The sequence below is a fragment of the Phacochoerus africanus genome, chromosome 3 (assembly GCF_016906955.1).
Source record: "Phacochoerus africanus isolate WHEZ1 chromosome 3, ROS_Pafr_v1, whole genome shotgun sequence".
Lineage (NCBI taxonomy): Eukaryota > Metazoa > Chordata > Mammalia > Artiodactyla > Suidae > Phacochoerus > Phacochoerus africanus.
The window spans coordinates 181,121,945-181,142,708 of NC_062546.1; the positions used below are offsets into that span (position 1 = coordinate 181,121,945).

General features: G+C 35.2%; 1 protein-coding gene across 17 annotated transcripts in view; it reads right to left on the bottom strand.

Annotated features, from left to right (window-relative positions):
* The window catches only part of IKZF2 (IKAROS family zinc finger 2), a 158,178-nt gene that overhangs the window by 8,132 nt on the left and 129,282 nt on the right, over window positions 1-20,764 (bottom strand). For all 17 annotated transcript variants that reach the window (XM_047773415.1, XM_047773402.1, XM_047773406.1 and 14 more), the window contains one exon: window positions 7,032-7,169. In XM_047773415.1, coding sequence (XP_047629371.1) covers window positions 7,032-7,169 — 138 coding nt within the window. The remainder of the gene's footprint in view (window positions 1-7,031; window positions 7,170-20,764) is intronic.

Below are 20,764 nucleotides of genomic sequence, written 5' to 3' on the forward strand. Positions count from 1 at the left end.
TAAAAGTTGTTTTCGAATACAAATACGTCAAAGGACATTAAAGACAGAGTAACATCAGAGAGAGATAAGTTGTTTAAAAACCAATGTTCACAGGAAAGACCTAACTTATTATTTCTTGGTTACTGTTGCTTTCTCCAATTGTACTTGTGCCAGCACTGTTTGGAAACCTAAAATTTTCCTATCTTTGGATATCTTTACTTATTCATCATGCACTGTAAAATGATTTAATCTGCTACTTTCGTTTGTAAAGGAATAGCCTCACTGTGTGAAACACAATGCATTATCCTCTCTTCACAAGGGCAGACACTAAAAGTGAGAAAGCAAGAGATGAAAGTTAAGAAAATCCAGTGTACAATTCAGGTGACCTATTTAATAACCAATGCAAGTTGCTGATTTTGAAGAAATGAAAAAAGGCATCAGAAAAATGTATTCTTAAAACAGCCATTGTTAAAGAAATTGACATTCAGTCTCACTCTTGGGTTAACCCAGTATAGCCTGGTGAATGGGCCAGAAAAATTCTATCTTCAATCTCTATTTTAATGACAAGGGATTCTTTAATTATCAGATGTTAATTTGGAAAAAAATTCCAAGATGAGACTTAGAAACAAAGAAGCACTTAAGTCATTTGCTGTACTGATATAGTAAATGATGTTTTCAATTGTAAAAATAATGTCCCCAGATATTACATAAAACATTATGTCCTCTCTTAGCAAAAGCAAAAATAAGAAAAAAATAGTTAAAAATAAAAGCAAAGGAAGAATGACCACAGAATTCAAATAAAAGGGGGCCAGGACGATGGAATAGGTGTGGTGATTTGGTGGGAGTTATGTAATTAGATACACCTAACTGTCAAAATCATAACTTTTGTTTTAGGTGTTGAATTCACAGGCACTATATAATTAAAAAATAACTATATAGCTGAAAAATAGGCCATTAATGACCCGAAGATGAAAATATGTCATGAACCAAGATCTGAAATGAAAGCAGGAAAGAAAAAAAAAAGTTTGTTGTAAATTTTGCTAAAAAACAGCAAAACTGGTTAACAGGGTTTGCCCCAAAATCGAATATACTAATTAGTTTTGAAATGAGTAGTCTAAAACTTGGCAGTTTTGCTCCAAGTCTCACCTTAAATTTTCATATCTGCACACATTTAACACTCAAAACGAAACCTGGGTGTGGGAACTGTCCCACACCACATCCACCTCAATTCAGATGATTTGTCCCAAGTTCAATGAAGCTCATGTGAACTGAAAACAATGACTTTGGCAGAGCTGTGGTCTAACTTCTACTTCACAACAGTCCTTCACATATCAAGTATTAGTTTTGTTCCTACCATACTGGCAATAATAATAACAACAGACTTACCCTATATGCTAAGTCCTGTTTTCAGGCTCTCCATTTGATAATTTATTTAATGCTTTTTCAACCCCGCACTGGGATAAGTACAATTACCATTCCCATTTTACAGAGGGGGAAATAAAGACCCAAAGATGTAAAGGAATTTTCTCAGTGTTTATATCCAGTTAGCGGGTAATATATGAGTAGAACCCAGGTGGTCTGGCTCCAGAGTCTGGGCCCTTAGCCACTACGCTGTACTATTCATTGCAGACATAATTTTAATGTTGAATTTGTATAAACAAATTTGAAATATTTTTTAAGGTCTGCCATTGAGAAAGATCTGATCCATTTTATATATTATGGAACTAATCTGACTTATTTGCTTTCACGGATCTGGGTACAACTCATCAGAGTATTTCTGGATATATATTGCTTGAAACACAAAACAAGTTTTCTAGTTAATAATACATTAATCACATAGTGAGATATCCAGTCTGGCTAAGAAAATACCAATATGCAACTTCACTTGTTAGAACAAACTTTATAACCAAATACCTTCCTTGACCCTGATTTTAGAAAGTTATAATTGGGACAAAAGTGTTCTTGCATTATTTCATTATCTCATCACATTGATAAAACATAAAGATAGAACCATATGTGTTCCCAACTTAGCTGTTTTGCCAAACAATCTGCTCAAATTCTAAATTCCAAGAAGACATAGTCTGAGGGACTAGATTACATCTCATGTCCACCCTGCTAATACCCCCACCCCCACCTGCCAGAAGAGGGCAGGAAATCTACACTGGCAGTCCTGTCCCCATGGCTTCATGCAAGGGGAGACAGCTCAGTAAAGGAAAATGGAAGTCTTATTAACTACAGGAGGAGGAAGGTCTGCACAGCAAGCAAAAAAAAAAAAAAAGATTCTATTTTGTCACAAATTTTCTCCATGTTGTAGAATCTAAAAGGAACTTTTCATTTATCTTAATTATATTCTCGACATTAGACAGAGCCAACCCTTGGTTTGGCTTCCATGAAATCACGCTTCATTTTCCCATCCTCTGGTCTTACTCAGCTTCACTGCACTTTGTTTGTTTCCTTCCTTGTGTGTTCTTGGCCTTCTAGATATCTCACTCTATACTTACCCATATAACCTTATAAAAGCTGGTACTTCAGACTACTACCTATATGATGATGGCTCCCACATCTTTATTTCCTACCCAGACCTCTTTCAAGAGCTCAAGAGCTATATTTTTAATTTCCTTCCAGATAGTTTCATTTGACTGTCTCTCACTGGTACCTAAAATATAATCTATTCAAAAACTGAAATTTCCCTTCCCAAACTCCCTTATTTTCCTAACTTCCATCTCAGTGAATGACACTACAATCTACTTGGACAAATCCCAGATTTTTTCCTTTCACCCAGTTTCCTGCGCCTACTCCTCCCTATCCCCTCTCCATATATATATATATGCATGAAGGTACCAAGAGTCTCAGATTTTACATCTATAGTTCCTCTCAATTATCTAATTTTTTCAGCATATTGCTGGCTACTAAGTCCAACTTAACCAGTCGGGAGACTGTTGGAACAGTCTTTACTTGGCCCCGACTTTACTTTTCTGATATATCTCCCACATTTCTAGCAATAAAATGTAAATGTGATAATATTTTTTAAGGTACAAAACTTTTTGCTTAGCACAACAGACCCTTGACGCCCTGTTCACTGCCTCTAGCTCTAGGCTGTATCACTTCCAATTTTTCTTGCCTTTACCAACTGGGGTCTAATAGACATAACTACTTGTAGGTCCTTAACCCACCATGCTCTTCTAGACTTCTATTCTCACATGGCTGTTCTCTCCCCATGAAACACCCTTTTCCACTTATTTAGCTGGTTACTTGGTCTTTCAAAACGTCACTCAAACTTATCTTTTCCTAGAAATTCCTCTTGGACACCCACTGTGATTTATACCTCTGTCCTCTGTGCCCCTATCATGCTTATCACTCAGTACTATAACTGCTGGTTTACTGGTTTATTTCTTCCAATAGTTGGCAAGTGACCTTATGATACAGTCTGCGTTTTATCTGGCTTTGTGTCTCTAGTACCCTTTTATGTTGTGAGGCAAACGTAATATTCAATGTCTTAATATAGGAAATGTTGTCACTCATTGGAAATAGGTTGGGGAAGCTTACTAGGAAGTTTACACGTTTCCAACTATGTCCTCATCCCTGTAATAAGGAAATTCCTTTACCAAATAATTCAAAACATAAAACCTAAGCCCATATATTCTTGTTTTAAAGTTGACTGTCTTTCTAGTTCACACTTTCATTTTTGTCTTCAGGCAAGGAGGAAAAGCTAATTGCATATCTTGCCTTTTAAAGCTTTTTCTTCAAGCTGAGAAGACGTGAACAATGAGCATAAAAGAACTTTCAAATAAGATAATCTGCCATAAAGCTCAATTGTTATTTATATTTCCAAAACTACAAGTCATTAATTTCCTCTCTTTCCATCAAATTTGAGGACTTTTGATTCTGACTTCTAAATATATCTTCAGTGTTTCATCCTTTTCTTCTGCTGCTCCTCTTCCTCTCTTCCTTGTCATCCTCCCTTTCTGTCTCTCCTCACACTCCAGTCAGACATCTATCCTCTATTCTACATGGATGACATTCTTCTCTCAAAGATACAGATTTGATTACCCCAATTTCAAACATAGGATTAGCATAAAGAGCTCTATCTTTGCATCACAACCTACCACTTCAGCATTTCCTACCACTCCTTTAAGTCCAACGGTGTTCAACCTCCTGGAACTTGTTAATGTTATTTGATACCTCCGAGTCTTAGCCTACGGCAACTTTTCTGCCGGGAATGTATACTCTCTGTGAATCTGTCCAATCTATGCAAATTTTCTCATTCTCATGTATGGATCAAACATTTCATGCAAGAAGCTTTCCTTGACTTATCTAGCCAGAGTTAGGTCACTTCTGCATCTGTGCTTCTGGAGAAGTGTACAGGTATCTGCTTCATTTTATTTATCATTTATGTATTTCCTACCAGGCTAAAATATAAGAACAAAATTATGTTCATTTATCTTCATATTCCCAGAACATCCCTTGGAGCTTGGTACAGAGCAAGCCCTTGATAAATGTTTCCTTAATGAAGCAAAAGAAAACCTCTTTTACTTCAGAAACCTCCTCATGAGAAGGAGCCAACATGGGGAAGAACATGTTTTGTGAAAGACAGTCTAGGAAATATAACAATGTCAGACATGAAGAAAAGAATAGTAATTAATTTCAAAGCGCTAACGGGGAAACAATGGTGATGGCAACCTCAATACCTACCACTAAAAGAAAAGACAAAAAAAATAAGATGTAACCAGACAGTAAGGGAGGGATGGGTATAAACATGAATTTCACGTGGTTCTGTCAAAAACAAGACACATGCCAAGCAATGTATATGAGACAAGGTAAATGATGAAGTCTAGTAGCATTTCATCAGTAATGTTTCTCTTATGGCATTTATCAACTTCTACCCCATTCAGTCAATTCCCCATTAAGCATTTTAACAAAGGAAACAGAGACTAAAGATAATCCCAAATTATTATTACAACATACTTAGAAAAAGTACGGCATGAAGTAGCCTGATATGTTGAAGAACAGATATTTGGGTCTATAAAATGATATCAAAACCTGCTTCCCCCCCCATGTATGCACACACTCCATCTTGGCTTTGCCCCCTGCTCCACCCAGTACGAGTGTCTTTCCCACTCTCCTCACTCCAGTTTCAGAGCCATTTTAAAGGCCTATGCCTATCAGGAGCTACACAATCTGAGAAGTAAGGGTTGATGCAGAGGCTGCAGTTATTTAGAAGTCTTTTCCCCCCAAAATTCACTGGTTTAAATTTTTGTTTGTTTGTTTTGGTCACCACTTATTCTATAGCTGGTTCATCTCTCAACAGACGTGACTATAATTATTAATGCATACCTTACTTCCCTATAATAATATAAAGTCTTTTGGGAGAGATTCTATTTCTTATCTGCATGTGTTTGCAACACAGTTTCATAAATGTGAATGGAAAAATTAGTTACTAAAATTAGTAATCCAATCAAATGTCAAAATTGCAATGAGAGAACATTATATGGAAAAACTAGTACTAGTGCTATAAGGTGTCTCTGGAAAACTTTGGCATGCCCCAAAGCTCCATCAGCTACCTTAAGCTACCTCTAAAATTATAAATGAAACCTCAAATGCCTAAGTTAATCTTAGTAAGTTAACTTTATAGGGGGTGCAATATTTATTATTTCTTACTATTTAATGCCCTGAAGTAGTAAAAAGAACTATTTATTCTGTTTTTATTGCACATCCAAACACATTTAATTTCCACACCAAGCCTATAAGTGACACACTCAGACACGACATGGCCAGACTAGGGATGCTGGACACCTCGATCTACCATTTTAGCCTTGATGCCCTGGGTCCTGTTCTCCTGTCATAATCCCCAGAAATGCAAGTCTGCAATACCAAATTTACAAAGACTTAAAACACAGGTTTTTAAAAATGTTAATAATATAAAAAATGGACTCACAATAATGACAATTAAATCTGGTTCTTTAGGTTATACAAACTATCCTTAATTCAAAGACATGCTTCAGTTATTCAGGATAATAAAATAAATAATTTAAATTTAAAAAATTCCCAATCAAAAAGTAATCATTAGCTGTCCAATAAACACAGTTTCATAGCACGTACTGTATAAAAAAACAAATCCTAACAAATAATCCTTGAGCTGTCTATAAATACAAAAGATACTTATATTTTAAAAGCAACTATAGTTTTCCCCAGCTGTACAGTTTAACACTGGCCAAATCGTTTTGAAATGAAAGATATAAAAAATATCAATATTTTAACATTTTTGTATGAACCTGGATGAATAAAAAAATCAATTAAGTATAAAAATATAATTAGTAGGACTAAACAGATACTCTAAATCTAAAGAATTAAAATTCATAGTTCTCCTTTGAAGGCTGATTTACTAACATTATTTTTCAGTTACAGAGAATTATTAATCGATAAACCTTAGGGACTGCTTTCCTACCTGTTATTGTGTATTGTGGAGGTTAGGATGTTTTGTTTGGGTTTTGATTTTTGTGGAGGAAAGTGGTGCCTAATTTTGGTCTAGATTATTCCCCATGCTTGCAAAAAGCAAAATCAGTAACTTCCAAGATAAATCATAAGACAGACTGGGAACATTTTCGATTATATCACTGATCACTTACCTAAGAGAAATGAAAATACGCAAATAACCAAGTACTTCTTTTAGAAAACCTATAGACTTCTGTGAAACTACCTCGAACTACTTGGTGCAGCCAATGAAAAAGAAAAGTAAACAATACCTTACTTTTTGTGTATTCAAGGCCAGCTGCCATTATGATGTTAATTCAAACACAGGCTATCAGAAAATAATTTGGATGTATCATAAAAACCCAATATAGTTTGTTTGCAAAGTGTCCCCAAGCTCAACTCACTTCAAGTGCTTATTAAAAAGATAATCCCATACGAAGTGAACATGATCTAAAAGTGCTTTAAAACAGAGAGAGATTTTTACCTTCATGCTGAAGGGTAGAGAGAACTAGTTAACCCATAAAAAAAATGTGAAAGCAGTAGAGAGGAGAATGAAAGCTGTGAATGCAATTGCTACCCACCATGGTGACTCATGACCTGCCCGGCAGCCTCCATGCTGACATTCTGGAGATAGTTGTGGCAGCGTTCCTTGTGCTCCTCCAGTGAACTACGCTGCTTGTAGCTTCGTCCACAGTAGTTGCACTTGTGAGGTTTACCCACTGTGAAGAGAAGGCAAGATCAGTGTGCTGTCAAGCCTCATCTGAAGCAAAATGAACAGCTAACTTTTGATAGTCTGGGGGAAGCACTTATATGCTTTTCAGACTTAAATCTCTTCCTCCTCTGTACTCTGATTTTGGCGATTAAAGACAGTAAATTTCTACCAAGATTAAAAGACAGCAAGAAAAGGCAGATCGTACCTTTGGTGATGGGGGAAATACTGAATCAAAATCATGCTCTGACTGTATCCTAGATCATGAGAGCCTGATGATCAGTCTTCAAATTATCTGACTCTTAACACTAACATAATTTTCTCAGCTTTGATTTGTTCAAAAGACAAATCAGGAGTGTCCTATATACATCATAAGAATTATTTTTATTTATTGGGGGGTGGTGGTAAGAAGAGAATTTTACTGAAGGAAACTAAAATGCAACAACCCAAAATGTGAACATTTAATAAAAAGATTATTCATGGGTACCAAGAAGACTAAAAAGAATTCAAGTCATGAGAAAAAGTACAGATAAAAGCAGAGAGTTTCTCTTTTCTTTCCACCATGGTAGTAACTATTCACACATGAAAAACGTTGCAGCAAAGTCTATTCTCTTACATCAGCACTGTTCTTATGTTACCAAGAATTAACCTACTGCATGCTTTGAGTCAGAATTATTAACAGTAACTGCTGAAGCCCTAACATATTTAGTTAAATAATGACAGTGATACTTAATTACATATTTCACACTTAGGAAATTAATTCTTTTCTAATATGCCAGAGAACTATATCTCAGCATGCCTGGTAAAATACTTCAATGCTCGCACTTAAAAAAAAAAAAAAAAAAAAGCTTAAAAAATTTAGAAGGAAAAAAAACACATTTAGGGAAAGAACTGTGTTTTCACGTATAACTATTGACAAGGATATCATAGAGCACTTTGATTTTGGTTTTGAATGGATACAGAAAACCATAAAACACCAGGTGGTCTGTTGCCCTCAGTAAAGCACAGTGTGAATCAGGTCAGCTGCTCTAATTTGACTCCCTTAGGAATCATTCCCTTTTACCCAGAGGACAAATAGACAACTCTTTTTCATGATCAAAGATAGCATCCCTAACTCTAGTCCCCTTACAAACCCATGCTATGATGCTGATCATAACAGAACTGAAAAGCTTTAACAAGGCAAGGTATTCATGGCTGTGTAAAAATTTCACTATACTGATTTCAAACAAAGAAACAAACCTTTAGATTGTATTTGAGGTGTATATAAACTCAATTCAGTTATTTCATAATTTTTTGTAAACTGTCTTCAAAAACAAAAGTTTCCCTAACACCATACACTAAAATAAACTCAAAATGGATTAAGACTTAAATATGAGACCAGATACTCTAAAACTCAGAGGAAAACATAGGCCGAACACTTTCTGACATACACCACAGCAATATCTTCTCAGATCCATCTCCTAGAGTAATGGTAATAAAAACAAAAATAAACAAATGGGACCTAATTAAACTTAAAAGTTTTTGCATAGCAAAGAAAACCCTAAACAAAATGAAAAGACAGCCCATGGAATGGGTGAAAATATTTGTAAATGAAGCAAAAATCATGGGATTAATCTCCAAAATAAACACCTCCTGTAGCTCAATACCAAAAAAACAAACAACCCCATCAAAAATTGGGCAGAAGATCTAAACAGACAATTCTCCAAAGAAGACATACAAATGGCCAAAAAAGACATTAAAAGATGTTCAACATCACTAATTATTAGAGAAGTGCAAATTAAAAACTACTATAAGTTACCACCATACACCAGCCAGAATGGCCATCATCAAAAAGTCTACAATAAATGCTGGAGAGATGTTCATTTGTGCTGGATATTAGATTCCAGTTATAAGTGATATCATATGGTATTTGTCCTTGTCTTTCTGGCTCATTTCACTCAGTATGAGATTCTCTAGTTCCATCCATGTGGCTGCAAATGGCATTATGTCATTCTTTTTTATGGCCGAGTAGTATTCCATTGTGTATATATACCACATCTTCCGAATCCACTGCCTGATGGGAGAGGGAGGGAGTGGGAGGGATTGGGAGCTTGGGCTTATCAGACTCAACTTAGAATAGATTTACAAGGAGATCCTGCTGAATAGCATTGAGAACTTTGTCTAGATACTCATGTTGCAACAGAACAAAGGATGGGGAAAAAATGTAATTGTAATGTATACATGTAAGGATAACTTGATCCCCTTGCTGTACAGTGGGGAAAAAAAAAAAAAGCTGGAGAGGGTGTGGAGAAAAGGGAACCCTATTATACTGCTGGTAGAAATGAAAATTGGTGCAACCACTATGGAAAATCGTATGGAGATTCCTCAGAAAACTAAAAATAGAATTATCATTTGATTCAGCAATCCCACTCCTAGGCATCTATCCTGAAAAAACCATGACTCAAAAAGATACATGTACCCCAACGTTCATTGCAGCACTATATACAATAGCCAAAACATGGAAGCAACCTAAATGTCCATCAACAGAAGAGTGGATAACATGTGGTACATTTATACAATGGAATATTACTCAGTCATAAAAAGGAATGAAATAATGGCATTTGTAACACCACGTATGGACTTAGAAATTACCATGCTAAGTGAAGTGTGACAGTGAGACAAACATCATATGCTATCACTTATGTGTGGACTCTAAAAAAAGGATATAATGAACTTTACAAAACAGAAACTGACTCACAGATTTTGAAAAATTTTGGTTACCAAACAAGACAGGCTGTAGCGGGAGGCATGGGCTGGGGGTTTGGGATAGAAATGCTATAAAATTGGGTTGTGATGATCATTGCACAACTAGAAATGTAATACAATTCATTGAGTTTTCTTTTAAAAAAAAGACATACCATCACAGGAGCTAAGGGTTATTGCTCACAATCTTTATAAAAATGTGTTTACATTTGGCAAGAAAGTAATTATTATAAGTTAATGTTCCAATTCAAGTTTCTAACATGGAATTAATAGACATAATTACTGTAAGTCTATCTTCCGTATACCTACTTTAAAATTTTGTTTCTAGAAATAGAAGAAAAGTCTATTAAGTGGAAATTTTTCTGTGACATTGAATTAATGCTATTTTGGAAACTGTTTTCCTGTTGCTTTTTATTTTGTTTTGTTTTTCTATTGAGAGATGAAAAGTTTCTTGTGCATTCTGGCAATTAAAATTTCCCTATGAATAAAGTAAGAAGACTTGCCCCAATGCAAAAAAAAAAAAAAAAGTTGTCTAAGGCTGGATTAGTCATTTCTAAAAATACTAGGAAAAAGTAACTTCTATTTTTTAGAACAAGAATTTCTGGGAAGTAAAAACCCAGGTAACTCTGTATATTGTGAAAACTCTTATAGTGCTGTGTGAGAGCATTAAAAAAAATATGAGAATAGTTTTAGTCAAAAACGCCAGTATAAATAACAACTAGATTTACATGTAACTGCATTCTAAGACATGGGCTACATATTACAAAAGCCTTGCTGAATCTGCTCTAAACAAGTGTATTAGGCAATTAATACTTATTAAGCGTGTGCACTCTAGTTAATAGCCCACTATAAACTAGTTCCCTCATCATGGTCCTTCTCTTTTTAAGTCCTGTTGTATTGGGTCCTGTGATACCTATGTTATACTGTGAACATATCCTCCCATATTTTTGTCTCCTCATTTCTCTAAGCATCTTGACACCTTTTCAACTTAATTAAAACATAATTCCCTTCGGCTCCCTTTGACTCACAACATAAACTCCCAACTCACCAGGTAAGGAATAAGACAGTATACTTTGTAGTCCCCTCATTTTAGAAGTCTACCCAGTCTGCTTTACTGCAGCTTCTCCCATTTTGTCATCTATTTGCTTAAAAATATCACTCTTTCCTCTTCATCCTATCCTTGTTCTTGGTGAGTACAACAGATATTTTAGTAAATTGCTCTAAATTTCCCTAAATCTTCACCTGCATTCCATTCCAGCAATCCACATACTGGGCAATGTGCTGAACTTTGACATCTCATGTATCTCTCTCATATTCAAGAAATCTGCTCTGGAAATGCTCTACCTTATCCTTTTACATCTCTCATTTAATACTTATCTATTAAACGCCTACTGTGTACCAACACTGGGATGAGGCTGGAACATAAAGTAGGGAGCAAATTCTCCCTATTATGCCTATTCTCCTGTATCTGACAGGTGAGGAAGACAAACATTTAACAAATGCACAAGCTGTACATTACAAATTGTGGTAGTTTCTACAGAGCTAAAAAATGGTAAGCCAGTACAACACAGGGGCCCCAATTTAGAAGGTTGGACAGGATGGTCTGCCTGAGGTATGAATATTTAGAGTGATTACTGAAAAAAAAAGTAGAAGTTAGTCAGACAATGGAGAGTGCGGGTGAAGGAGAACCAGTGTTTCCAGGAACCACTGTAACCTCTTTCTATTTGTTCTCAAGTACTTCGCTCCTTCAAGATCAAGATCATGCCCAAATTACTCTTTTGAAAATTATTATTTTTTATTTCTTTAATTGTTATTTCCCCAATACAATTTTTTTTCCTACTATGCAGCATGGTGACCCAGTTACACATACATGTATACATTCTTTTTTCTCCCATTATCATGCTCCATCATAAGCGACTAGACACAGTTCTCAGTGCTGAACAGCAGGATCTCATTGCTAATCCACTCCAAGATCAACAGTATGCATCTATTAACCCCAAACTCCCAATCCATCCCACTCCCTCCCCCTCCCCCTTGGCAACCACAAGTCTATTCTCCAAGTCCATGATTTTCTTTTCTGTGGAAAGTTTCATTTGTGCTGTATATTAGATTCCAGACATAAGTGATATCAGATGGTATTTGTCTTTGTTTCTGGCTTACTTCACTCAGTATGAGAGTCTCTAGTTCCATCCATGTTGCTGCAAGTGGCATTATTTTGTTCTTTTTTTAAGGCTGAGTGGTATTCCATTGTGTATATATACCACATCTTCCTAATCCAATCATCTGTTAATGGCCATTTGGGTTGTTTCCATGTCTTGGCTATTGTGAATAGTGCTGCAATGAACATGCTGGTGCATGTGTCTTTTTAAGGGAAGTTTTGAAAATTATTTTAAAATATCATCAAGAGGCCCTGCCAAATCCAATGGCTCTACTATCCCCATGATGCCATTTCCTATCAGTTCTTTAATGTTTCTTTTTTAAATTCTTCTGGTTTTACTGAGATATAGCAATGTATGGATATATAGCAATGTATAAGTTTAAAGGGTACAGCATAATGATTTGATTTACATATACATCATAAATAATTACTACAATAAGTTTAGGATCATCCTTATTTCCTAAAAAAATCAAGGTCATGAAAATATTGTTTATATTAATTCCCCATATATGGTGAGTTTAACTGGGTAAGAGTTACCAACTGTATGAGCCAATATGTATAACATAATGTGTATATATATTCATAGAAGAGGCCCAATATCTTACTACTTTTCTTTTTACATATTTATACAGTCTCATCCTTTGAAACACTTGCATTCTGTTCTTACTGAAATATTTTTAAAAAGTCATCAGTAGTCTCTGAAATGCTAAATCCAGTAGACTTGCATCAATCCTAGATCTTCCTAATTTCTGGTCACTATCAAATTTCAAGAGCTTTGAATCTCCTGTTGTAGCTTCTGGGTTCAGATTCTGCATCCTCTCTCACTAGCCTCTCAACCTTTTCCTACTTGGTAAATATATACTGAACTTCCAGGTTTTGTTCTCAGTATAGTCTTTTCCTGCTTTTCCTTCTAGATTAGGCCCTCATTTCTATGAAATGTCCATATCATGCCTGGAATAATATTCCATGTTCGAAAGCTCCTATTTGTCACAAACATTTTAAAAATGATCATGGTGAACCCCAGGAGACAGATTCCTCCTGTGTGCTTCCACAGCACTCTGTCCACATTCTGTAAATGCATTGCTTACGATAATTGCATTGTAATTATCCATTTGATGTATCTCCCTCATCCAAATAAACTCTGCCATGAGGACAGAGGTCATGTTTCATTCAGTGTTAAATTGATAGTACTTAACACAGTCATTAAACATAGGAGGTACTCAATTTGTATTTGCTGAATCACTGCACTTCAAACTCATACTTCCAAATGCCTTTTGAGTATTGCCTCATTCATGATCCTCTGAAATCTAAAGTTCAACATGCCCAAAATTATCTTCCTCTACAAAACTACTTCTTTATTCTGACTCTTTGTGCTAGTGTTAACCACTGTTTTAATAAACCACATTCACAAGGCAGCCACTTTTGTCGCCTCCTACCTCTTTTCCCATATCCAAATATTAATCACTCAGGTTTATCCCTCCTTCTCATTCCAGAACCAAATTTCTAGTTCAAGTCTTCATTATCACTATCTTGGGCTAGCATAAGAGATTTCAAGTCAAGTGTTCCCTCCCTTTGTGTAATTATTTTGCTTCCCTCAAGAACCTTCAATGATTCTTCTGTTGGACTAAGTCCAAATCCCTGTACCTGGAGTTCAGCATCCTACACTGCCTGGTCCCAAAGGATAGATCACATCTTCTACCCAGGATCAAGCCAAAATTACCCCTCACTTTAACAATTCTGAGTCTTGGTTCTTTTAGGAATGGCTGCACACAATTTCTGCCTCTCAAAATCCCACTCACCCTTCTATTCCAAACCTCCCTAAGCATGTTCCATCCCAAAGTGATCTTTCCTCCTAAAGAACTGTAACTGTATTGGCCCTCATATTTAGGATACATATAACATTCTGTCTTGTATTATTTGTGGTTACTTTTGACCATAAACAACATGGGTTTGTACTGCACAGGTTCACTTAATATGAATCCTTTTTAATAAATAAAGTACTACACAGCCTGCAGTTGGTTGAATCCACAAATGTGGAATCATGGATATGGAGGGCTGACTGTAAAGTTAAGTGTGGATTTTCCACTCCAAGGGAGTGGGGGCTGGTGCCCCTAACTCCTGTGTTGTTCAAGAATCAACTGTATTTCTACACTCAATTTGATCTCCATGTTAGACTGTGAGCCCCCTTGAGAAACAAAAGTAATGTCTCATATCTTTGTAAACTCCAAGGTGTTCAGTATGGCGATTTGTCCACAGCAAGAACTAACAGCTGGCATTTTCATGAATGACATAATTTCCTAACTCTTTAAATACTTTCCTCTCACTGGTTTTCCCTTTTTTTTTTTTTTTTTTTTTTACTTTTAAATAAGGCAATTTATCCATATAGGAAATTTTAAATTCACCAGAAAATGTTCATAATTATATCACTTAGAGATAAATATCTTTACTAATTATTATTATTACTTTTTTTTTTGCTTTTTTTGTGCCTCACCTACGGCATATGGAAGTTCCCAGGCTAGGGGTCAAATCAGAGCTACAGCTACTGGCCTATACCATAGCCACAGCAACGTGGGATCCAAGCCATGTCTGTGACTTACACCACCGCTTATGGAACACCAGATCCCCAATGCTGAGGGAGGCCAGGGATCGAACCTGCATCTTCGAGGATACTAGTCAGATTTGTTTCCACCACCCCACAAAAGGAACTCCCAAGAGATATGTATCTTTAACATTTTTATGTCATCAGGTATTTCTTCTATGCATGCAAGGATATATTTTGTTAAAATTGGGTCATAAAATACACTGTATTTTACAGTCTGCTTATTTTACTGAACAATATATCTTGTACATTTTCCCATGTTATAATATTTTTGTTGCTGCTTTTAGGTAACAATTTTTCCCAGCTTCTAGAATTATGATGTTGACTTAGTTTGCCTTAGCATTCTTAGTCCTTTTATTTACTTTAATAATTATTTTTCTTTTTACCATGGTTATTATGCCCATATTTGAAAAAAAAATCAAATACCTCTAAAGGACACATAATGAAAGTGTCTTCCCTCTGCTCACCTCCATCTAGTCATAATCTATTTCTCTGTCCTCTCAGTTTGGAATTTCTATTAGTTTGAGGTTAGATCTTCTGGACTGAGTCTAGAAATTTCTTTCCCTCCTCATATTAATTATCCTTTTACCTTTGTTAACTTTAGTAAAACTCCTCACCTTTTTCTTTGAATCTTTCTGTGAAATATTTTCCGGTTAACATAAATTTCTATGAGCTCTCTCTCTCTCTCTTTTTTTTCTCAAAAATAGTGTCCTTGTGTTTTTTTCCTGGGTACAGTAACATTTCTCTGAGTATTTTTTTTTAAGTTCTCTTTTTTATTGTCTTCTCTGGCATTTTTTTTTTTTTTATAATATTGGTGTCTGTATTGGAGGCTTTCCTTAAATGTCTGATGCCTAAATATTTATTTCGTCCTTTCGTATTTAACAGTAAAGCACTAAAAAGCTAACTGGAAGTTCAGGAAACAAAGGTGAGGTTGGTGAACTCCTGTAGAATGACCAGGTAATGAACCAACCTTTTCACTGTCAGACCCCCAAATATTAGTATCCATGTTTTTCTCTAGGATCTTTCAATTCCCTTAGAGAAGATGCCTCTAATTTCCAGCCCCACGGGGAATAAGCAGCTGGATGTTAGTAGTCCAAAGATATGGGACCAGGAATTTAAATGTTCAGTTACAGTCTTTCACATAATCTCCCTGCTTTCAGTCTTTTGTTTTCTCTACCCTCTACTTTTCTGGAGTCTCTAAGCTAGAACCTTTCCAATTTAATATTCCCAAAGAATAAATCTTGATTTTCCTGCAAGGGGGAGGGGGAGGATTCACTGGTTGGCTGTAGTGAGAGAAAGTGGCTCTGTAGTCTGTTCTGTATTTTGCAATTCTTTTATCTTTAGTCCACAGTTTCATCCCTGCCTTCAACGGTCCCGTCTCTTCCAAGTCAAGACTTTTCAGGATTCTCTAGTGCCAAATGGCTTTGCTACTCATCCTTCATTCCTCCTATAATCACTAAAAGTTCCAGGGTCTGTTACCACTCCTCCCTCTACCTTCTTTCCACCTTTCTCTTGGCTGCTATTCTATCCTTTCCCTTTGTCTTTGGTCTTAGGGGTTTATATTTCTATAAAAATCTACTTTTATTTTAGTGGGGTTTCAAGGAGTAAAGACAAATGTACCTTTTCATTTCATCAGGTTTAGACAGCAATAGGCAATATCCTTTTAAATGTTGGTAGGCTATGGCTCTGTAAGCATGTGTCACTCTCTATTTTGATAAATAGGAGCTTGAGATATTAGTAAAGCTTAGCCACACAAAAAGTGATCACAATTTGTAAGACAAGGAAATTCGTGGAAATGTAAAACTAAATATCTCCTCTATTCTAAACTACATTTATTTAGCTGTCTATTAAAATATAACATTCCCTACCTATATACAAATATGTTTTAGCTTAGCCATTTGCAATGGTTCTCAAAATGTGAACTGCATGCTCCCTTAATGTTAGAATTACTTGGAGTGTCTGTTAAAATGCAGATTCCTGGGTCCATGTTGGACCCAGAATTTCCAGGAGTAGTATTCTGAGGTTTTCATGTTGAACAAGCTTCCCTGGTGGTTGCTTATAAACTGAAGCTGAAAATAATGGTCTATAGAAACTCAAAAATCATCACATTCTCTAGGTCTGAAACTGAGTTAAAATTTCTTTTTGAAGTAAATATTAATTTTCTTAACCTTGTCATTAATGCTCTCAATTGTATTAATTAAGGGGTTAAAATTATCCTTGCTTTTATAAGAAATTTGGGGATTAAATCTGAACAGCCTGTGAATGAAGTATCATTTTATTTCTTACTGATAACAATATAAAAAAAGGTGTATTTATTTCAGTATGGGAGTTTACTACTGTATGTTAAGTACAGATCTTGAAGACAGTGATCCAATTTAAACCTTACATCAATTCTACTTCCAATTGACCTGTGGGTCTCAATTTTAAAATTCAAGTGGATAAAGTTACATTGATCAATTTTTCTTAGACTGCTGGTATACTGCTGCTCTCTTTTTAGAGGGCTATCTGGCGTTATTTCACATTAGAAAGAACTGCATGGAAAAGAATCAGCTCCCCAAGTCAAAGATAAATGGTTTGCCAGGGTGTTGATTGTGAGACTCTTATCTTTCCCATTCCCACAATGCTACATTAAGTGCCAACTGGAATATTGTCAGAACACAGCTAAAGTCATTAAGTCATTTTTTTTCTCCAATCATAATTTTGAGGCTCTTGGAGAAAGGATAAATAAAAAAGCGAGGATTGAGAGGGAAAACAGTTTTAGAGTTACCACTTTCCTGACTTGATATATTAAAGTAGGGGTCCATCACATGATCATAGTTTTACACTGGCACTTCCAACCAACCACCTTGTTCACATCTGAGCTGTAATACATGTAGAGTTTTATTTTTATTTTTGTTCATTTATAATGATTTTTATGTTTTCCACTATAGCTGGTTTACAGTGTTCTGTCAATTTTCTACTGTACAGCAAGGTGACCCAGTTACACATACATGTGTAGATTCTTTTTTCTCAACGGGGAGGGGGAGGGAGTGGGATGGATTGGGAATTTGAGGTTAACAGAGTTTTTTTTTAAATCAACTTTATCAAGGGATAGCTTACATGAAAATAAAATCCACTCACTTTAAGTACACAAGTCAAGGAGTTTGGAAGTGCATATGGTTGTATAACCACCACCACAATTAAAACATTCCTATATCCATCACCTTAAAAAAATCCCCTCTTGCTCCTTTGTACCAATTCCCTTCCCCACACTTAGCCCTTGGCAACCACTGATCTGCTTCTGTCACAATTTTGCCTTTTTTAGGATTCCATATAAACTGAATCATACAATACATAGTCTTGCCTTTAGTTTAACTCAGCATAATGACTTTGAGATTCATCAATGCTGTTGTGTTATATTGGTAGTTTACGACTTTTTATCGCTTTTTATTTCATCGAATATGCTATAGTTTTTATTCTGTTGAGAAAGTTCCTTTCTATTCTATTGCTGATAATTTTTATCATGTATATAAATACTAAATTAGGTCAAATGCTTTTTTGCATCTATGAAGATGATTATTGAGGTTTTTTAATAAGGAGAATTACATTGTTTGATTTTCCTAGTGTTAAATCAACTTTGAATTCCTGTGACAAACCCTATTTCATCATTTTATATATATATATATATATATTATATATATATATATATATATATATATATATATTTCTGGATTCCACTTGCTAAAATTTGGTTAAGGATTTGTACATTTATGTTCATAAGGGATATGCTATATAGTTATCTCAGATTATAATGTCTTTGGTTTTGGTATCAGGATAATGCTGAACTCATATAATTTGTTTTGAAGTATTACTCCCCTTTCCAGTCTCTGGAAGAAATTTTCTCCCTAAATTATTTCTTCCTTAAATATTTGACAGTATTTACAAGTGAAGTCATCAGGTATTTTCTTTGTGGGAATGTTTTTAACTATAATTTCAATTCCTGGAAGGAATGTTAAGCTATTCAGAATTTCTACTTCTTCTTGAATGAGCTTCAATAATTTCTATCTTTCAAGACATTTGTTTATTTTATCAGCTCTAATTTATTGACATAAACTTAAAATATTTCTGTATTATACTCGCAATAGCTACAGGAGTTTTAGTGATTCTCATTTTCATTTCTAATTTGGGAAACTGTATGCTCTGTCTTTGTACTGCTTGATCTTGGCTACAAGTTTATCCATTTTATTGATCTTTTCATAGAATCAACCTTTTACTTCACTGATTTTTCTCTCATATTTTTCAGCTTTCTCTTTATCAGTTCCTTCCTTTACACACTTGAGATTTAATGTACTCCTCTTTCTTAATTTAAGAAGCAAGCTTAACTGATTGAAACTTTTTTTTATTTTCTAATATTAGCACCTAATTATACACATTTTCCTCCAAGTACTACTTCTATTCTCATCACATTCATGTTTTCTTTTATATTTGTGAACATATGGAGCATATTTATAACAGCTGTTTTATCAACCTTGTCTGCTAATTCCATTATCTGGTCATTTCTAGGTCTGTTTCTATCGACTGGTTTTTTTACTCATTGTGGGTGGTATTTTCCATCTTCTTTTTTCATCTGTTGATTTTTTTTTTTTTAAATGGGTGCTGGATATTGTGAATTTTACATTGGTGGGGTCTAGATTTTGCTGCACTTCTTTAAAGTAAGGTTTATTGGTGCTGATATGCATTACATTACTTGGAATCAGTTTAATCCTTTTTGTATTTGTTTTTATGCTTTAGGGCAGATGCAGAGAATGTTTTAATCTCAAGGTTAATTTAGTCCCAGTACTAAGGCAATACTCTTTTCAAGACTTAACTCAGTGCCCTGCATATTACAGAGTCTTTCCACATTAGCTGGTGAGAATTCACTATTCCTGGCTCTGTATGAACTCCAGAAATTATTTGGCCTTCTGCTTTTTGATGTTTCTTTCCCCAGGTTTAGGTAGTTTCCTCACATACATGAATAGATCACTATTTAGCCAAAGAGTAAAGGAGGCCCTATGAAAAATTTCAAGTTTTTTTTCTGTGAAGTTTCCTCCTACTTGATACTCTGCCTTGAGTATCTAAGCATACAGATCTTCCTGGACTCTGATCTCTGTCTCTTCATAGTAACATTGCCTGGCTCTTTTTGGGTTTGCCATCCCTGCACTGTGGCCTAAAAACTGCTTCTAGGTATTTGTCTTTGTCTTTCTGGCTCTTTTGGGGGAGGGAGTGGGAGGGATCGGGAGCTTGGGCTTATCAGACACAACTTAGAATAGATTTACAAGGAGATCCTGCTGAATAGCATTGAGAACTTTGTCTAGATACTCAGGTTGCAACAGAAGAAAGGCTGGGGGAAAAATGTAATAGTAATGTATACATGTAAGGATAACCTGACCCCCTTGCTGTACAGTGGGAAAATAAAAAAAAATTATAAAAAACAAACAAAAAAAACTGCTTCTAGGAAGTTAGGTTGGGTAATCATAGGCCTTAGTACCTTTGTTCTCGTCTGTCAGGGATCTATTCAATGTCTAAAAGCCATTTAATATATTTTGTCTGATATTCTAGTTGTTCAAGACAGGAGGGTAAATCTGGCCCCTAATACTTCATCATGATTGAAAATAAAAGTTATACTATTAATTGGGTTAAATACCAAGAAATTAAATACCACTAACTTTGTAAGTTTTATTATCAAGACAATTCAGGTAAGTGAAATAAAGTTCCTCATAAGTATAATTCTTTGAAGATAAATTATACTACTAAGGATCCTAAGACATTCAGTATCAGGATCAGTATTCCCAGCTATCTCAAAAGTTAACATATAGACTCTTCTTTGACATACTGTCCCTCACAAAAATTCTATACTACCTAAAAATGGGAAGAATTATCAGTATAATATGTTAGAGATGTTGATACAGATTACTCACCTGAACAATGAATTACAAATTGAAGATGCAGTAAGGAAACTTGACAATCCTGGCAACTATTCAATTAGAAAAAAATTTGCTAGAATTTCCTAGCATTTTCTCCATCTGTCATTATGAGGAATTAGAAATAAGAAATACTTGTGCCTATACTCCTAAGAATCCCCCAAAAG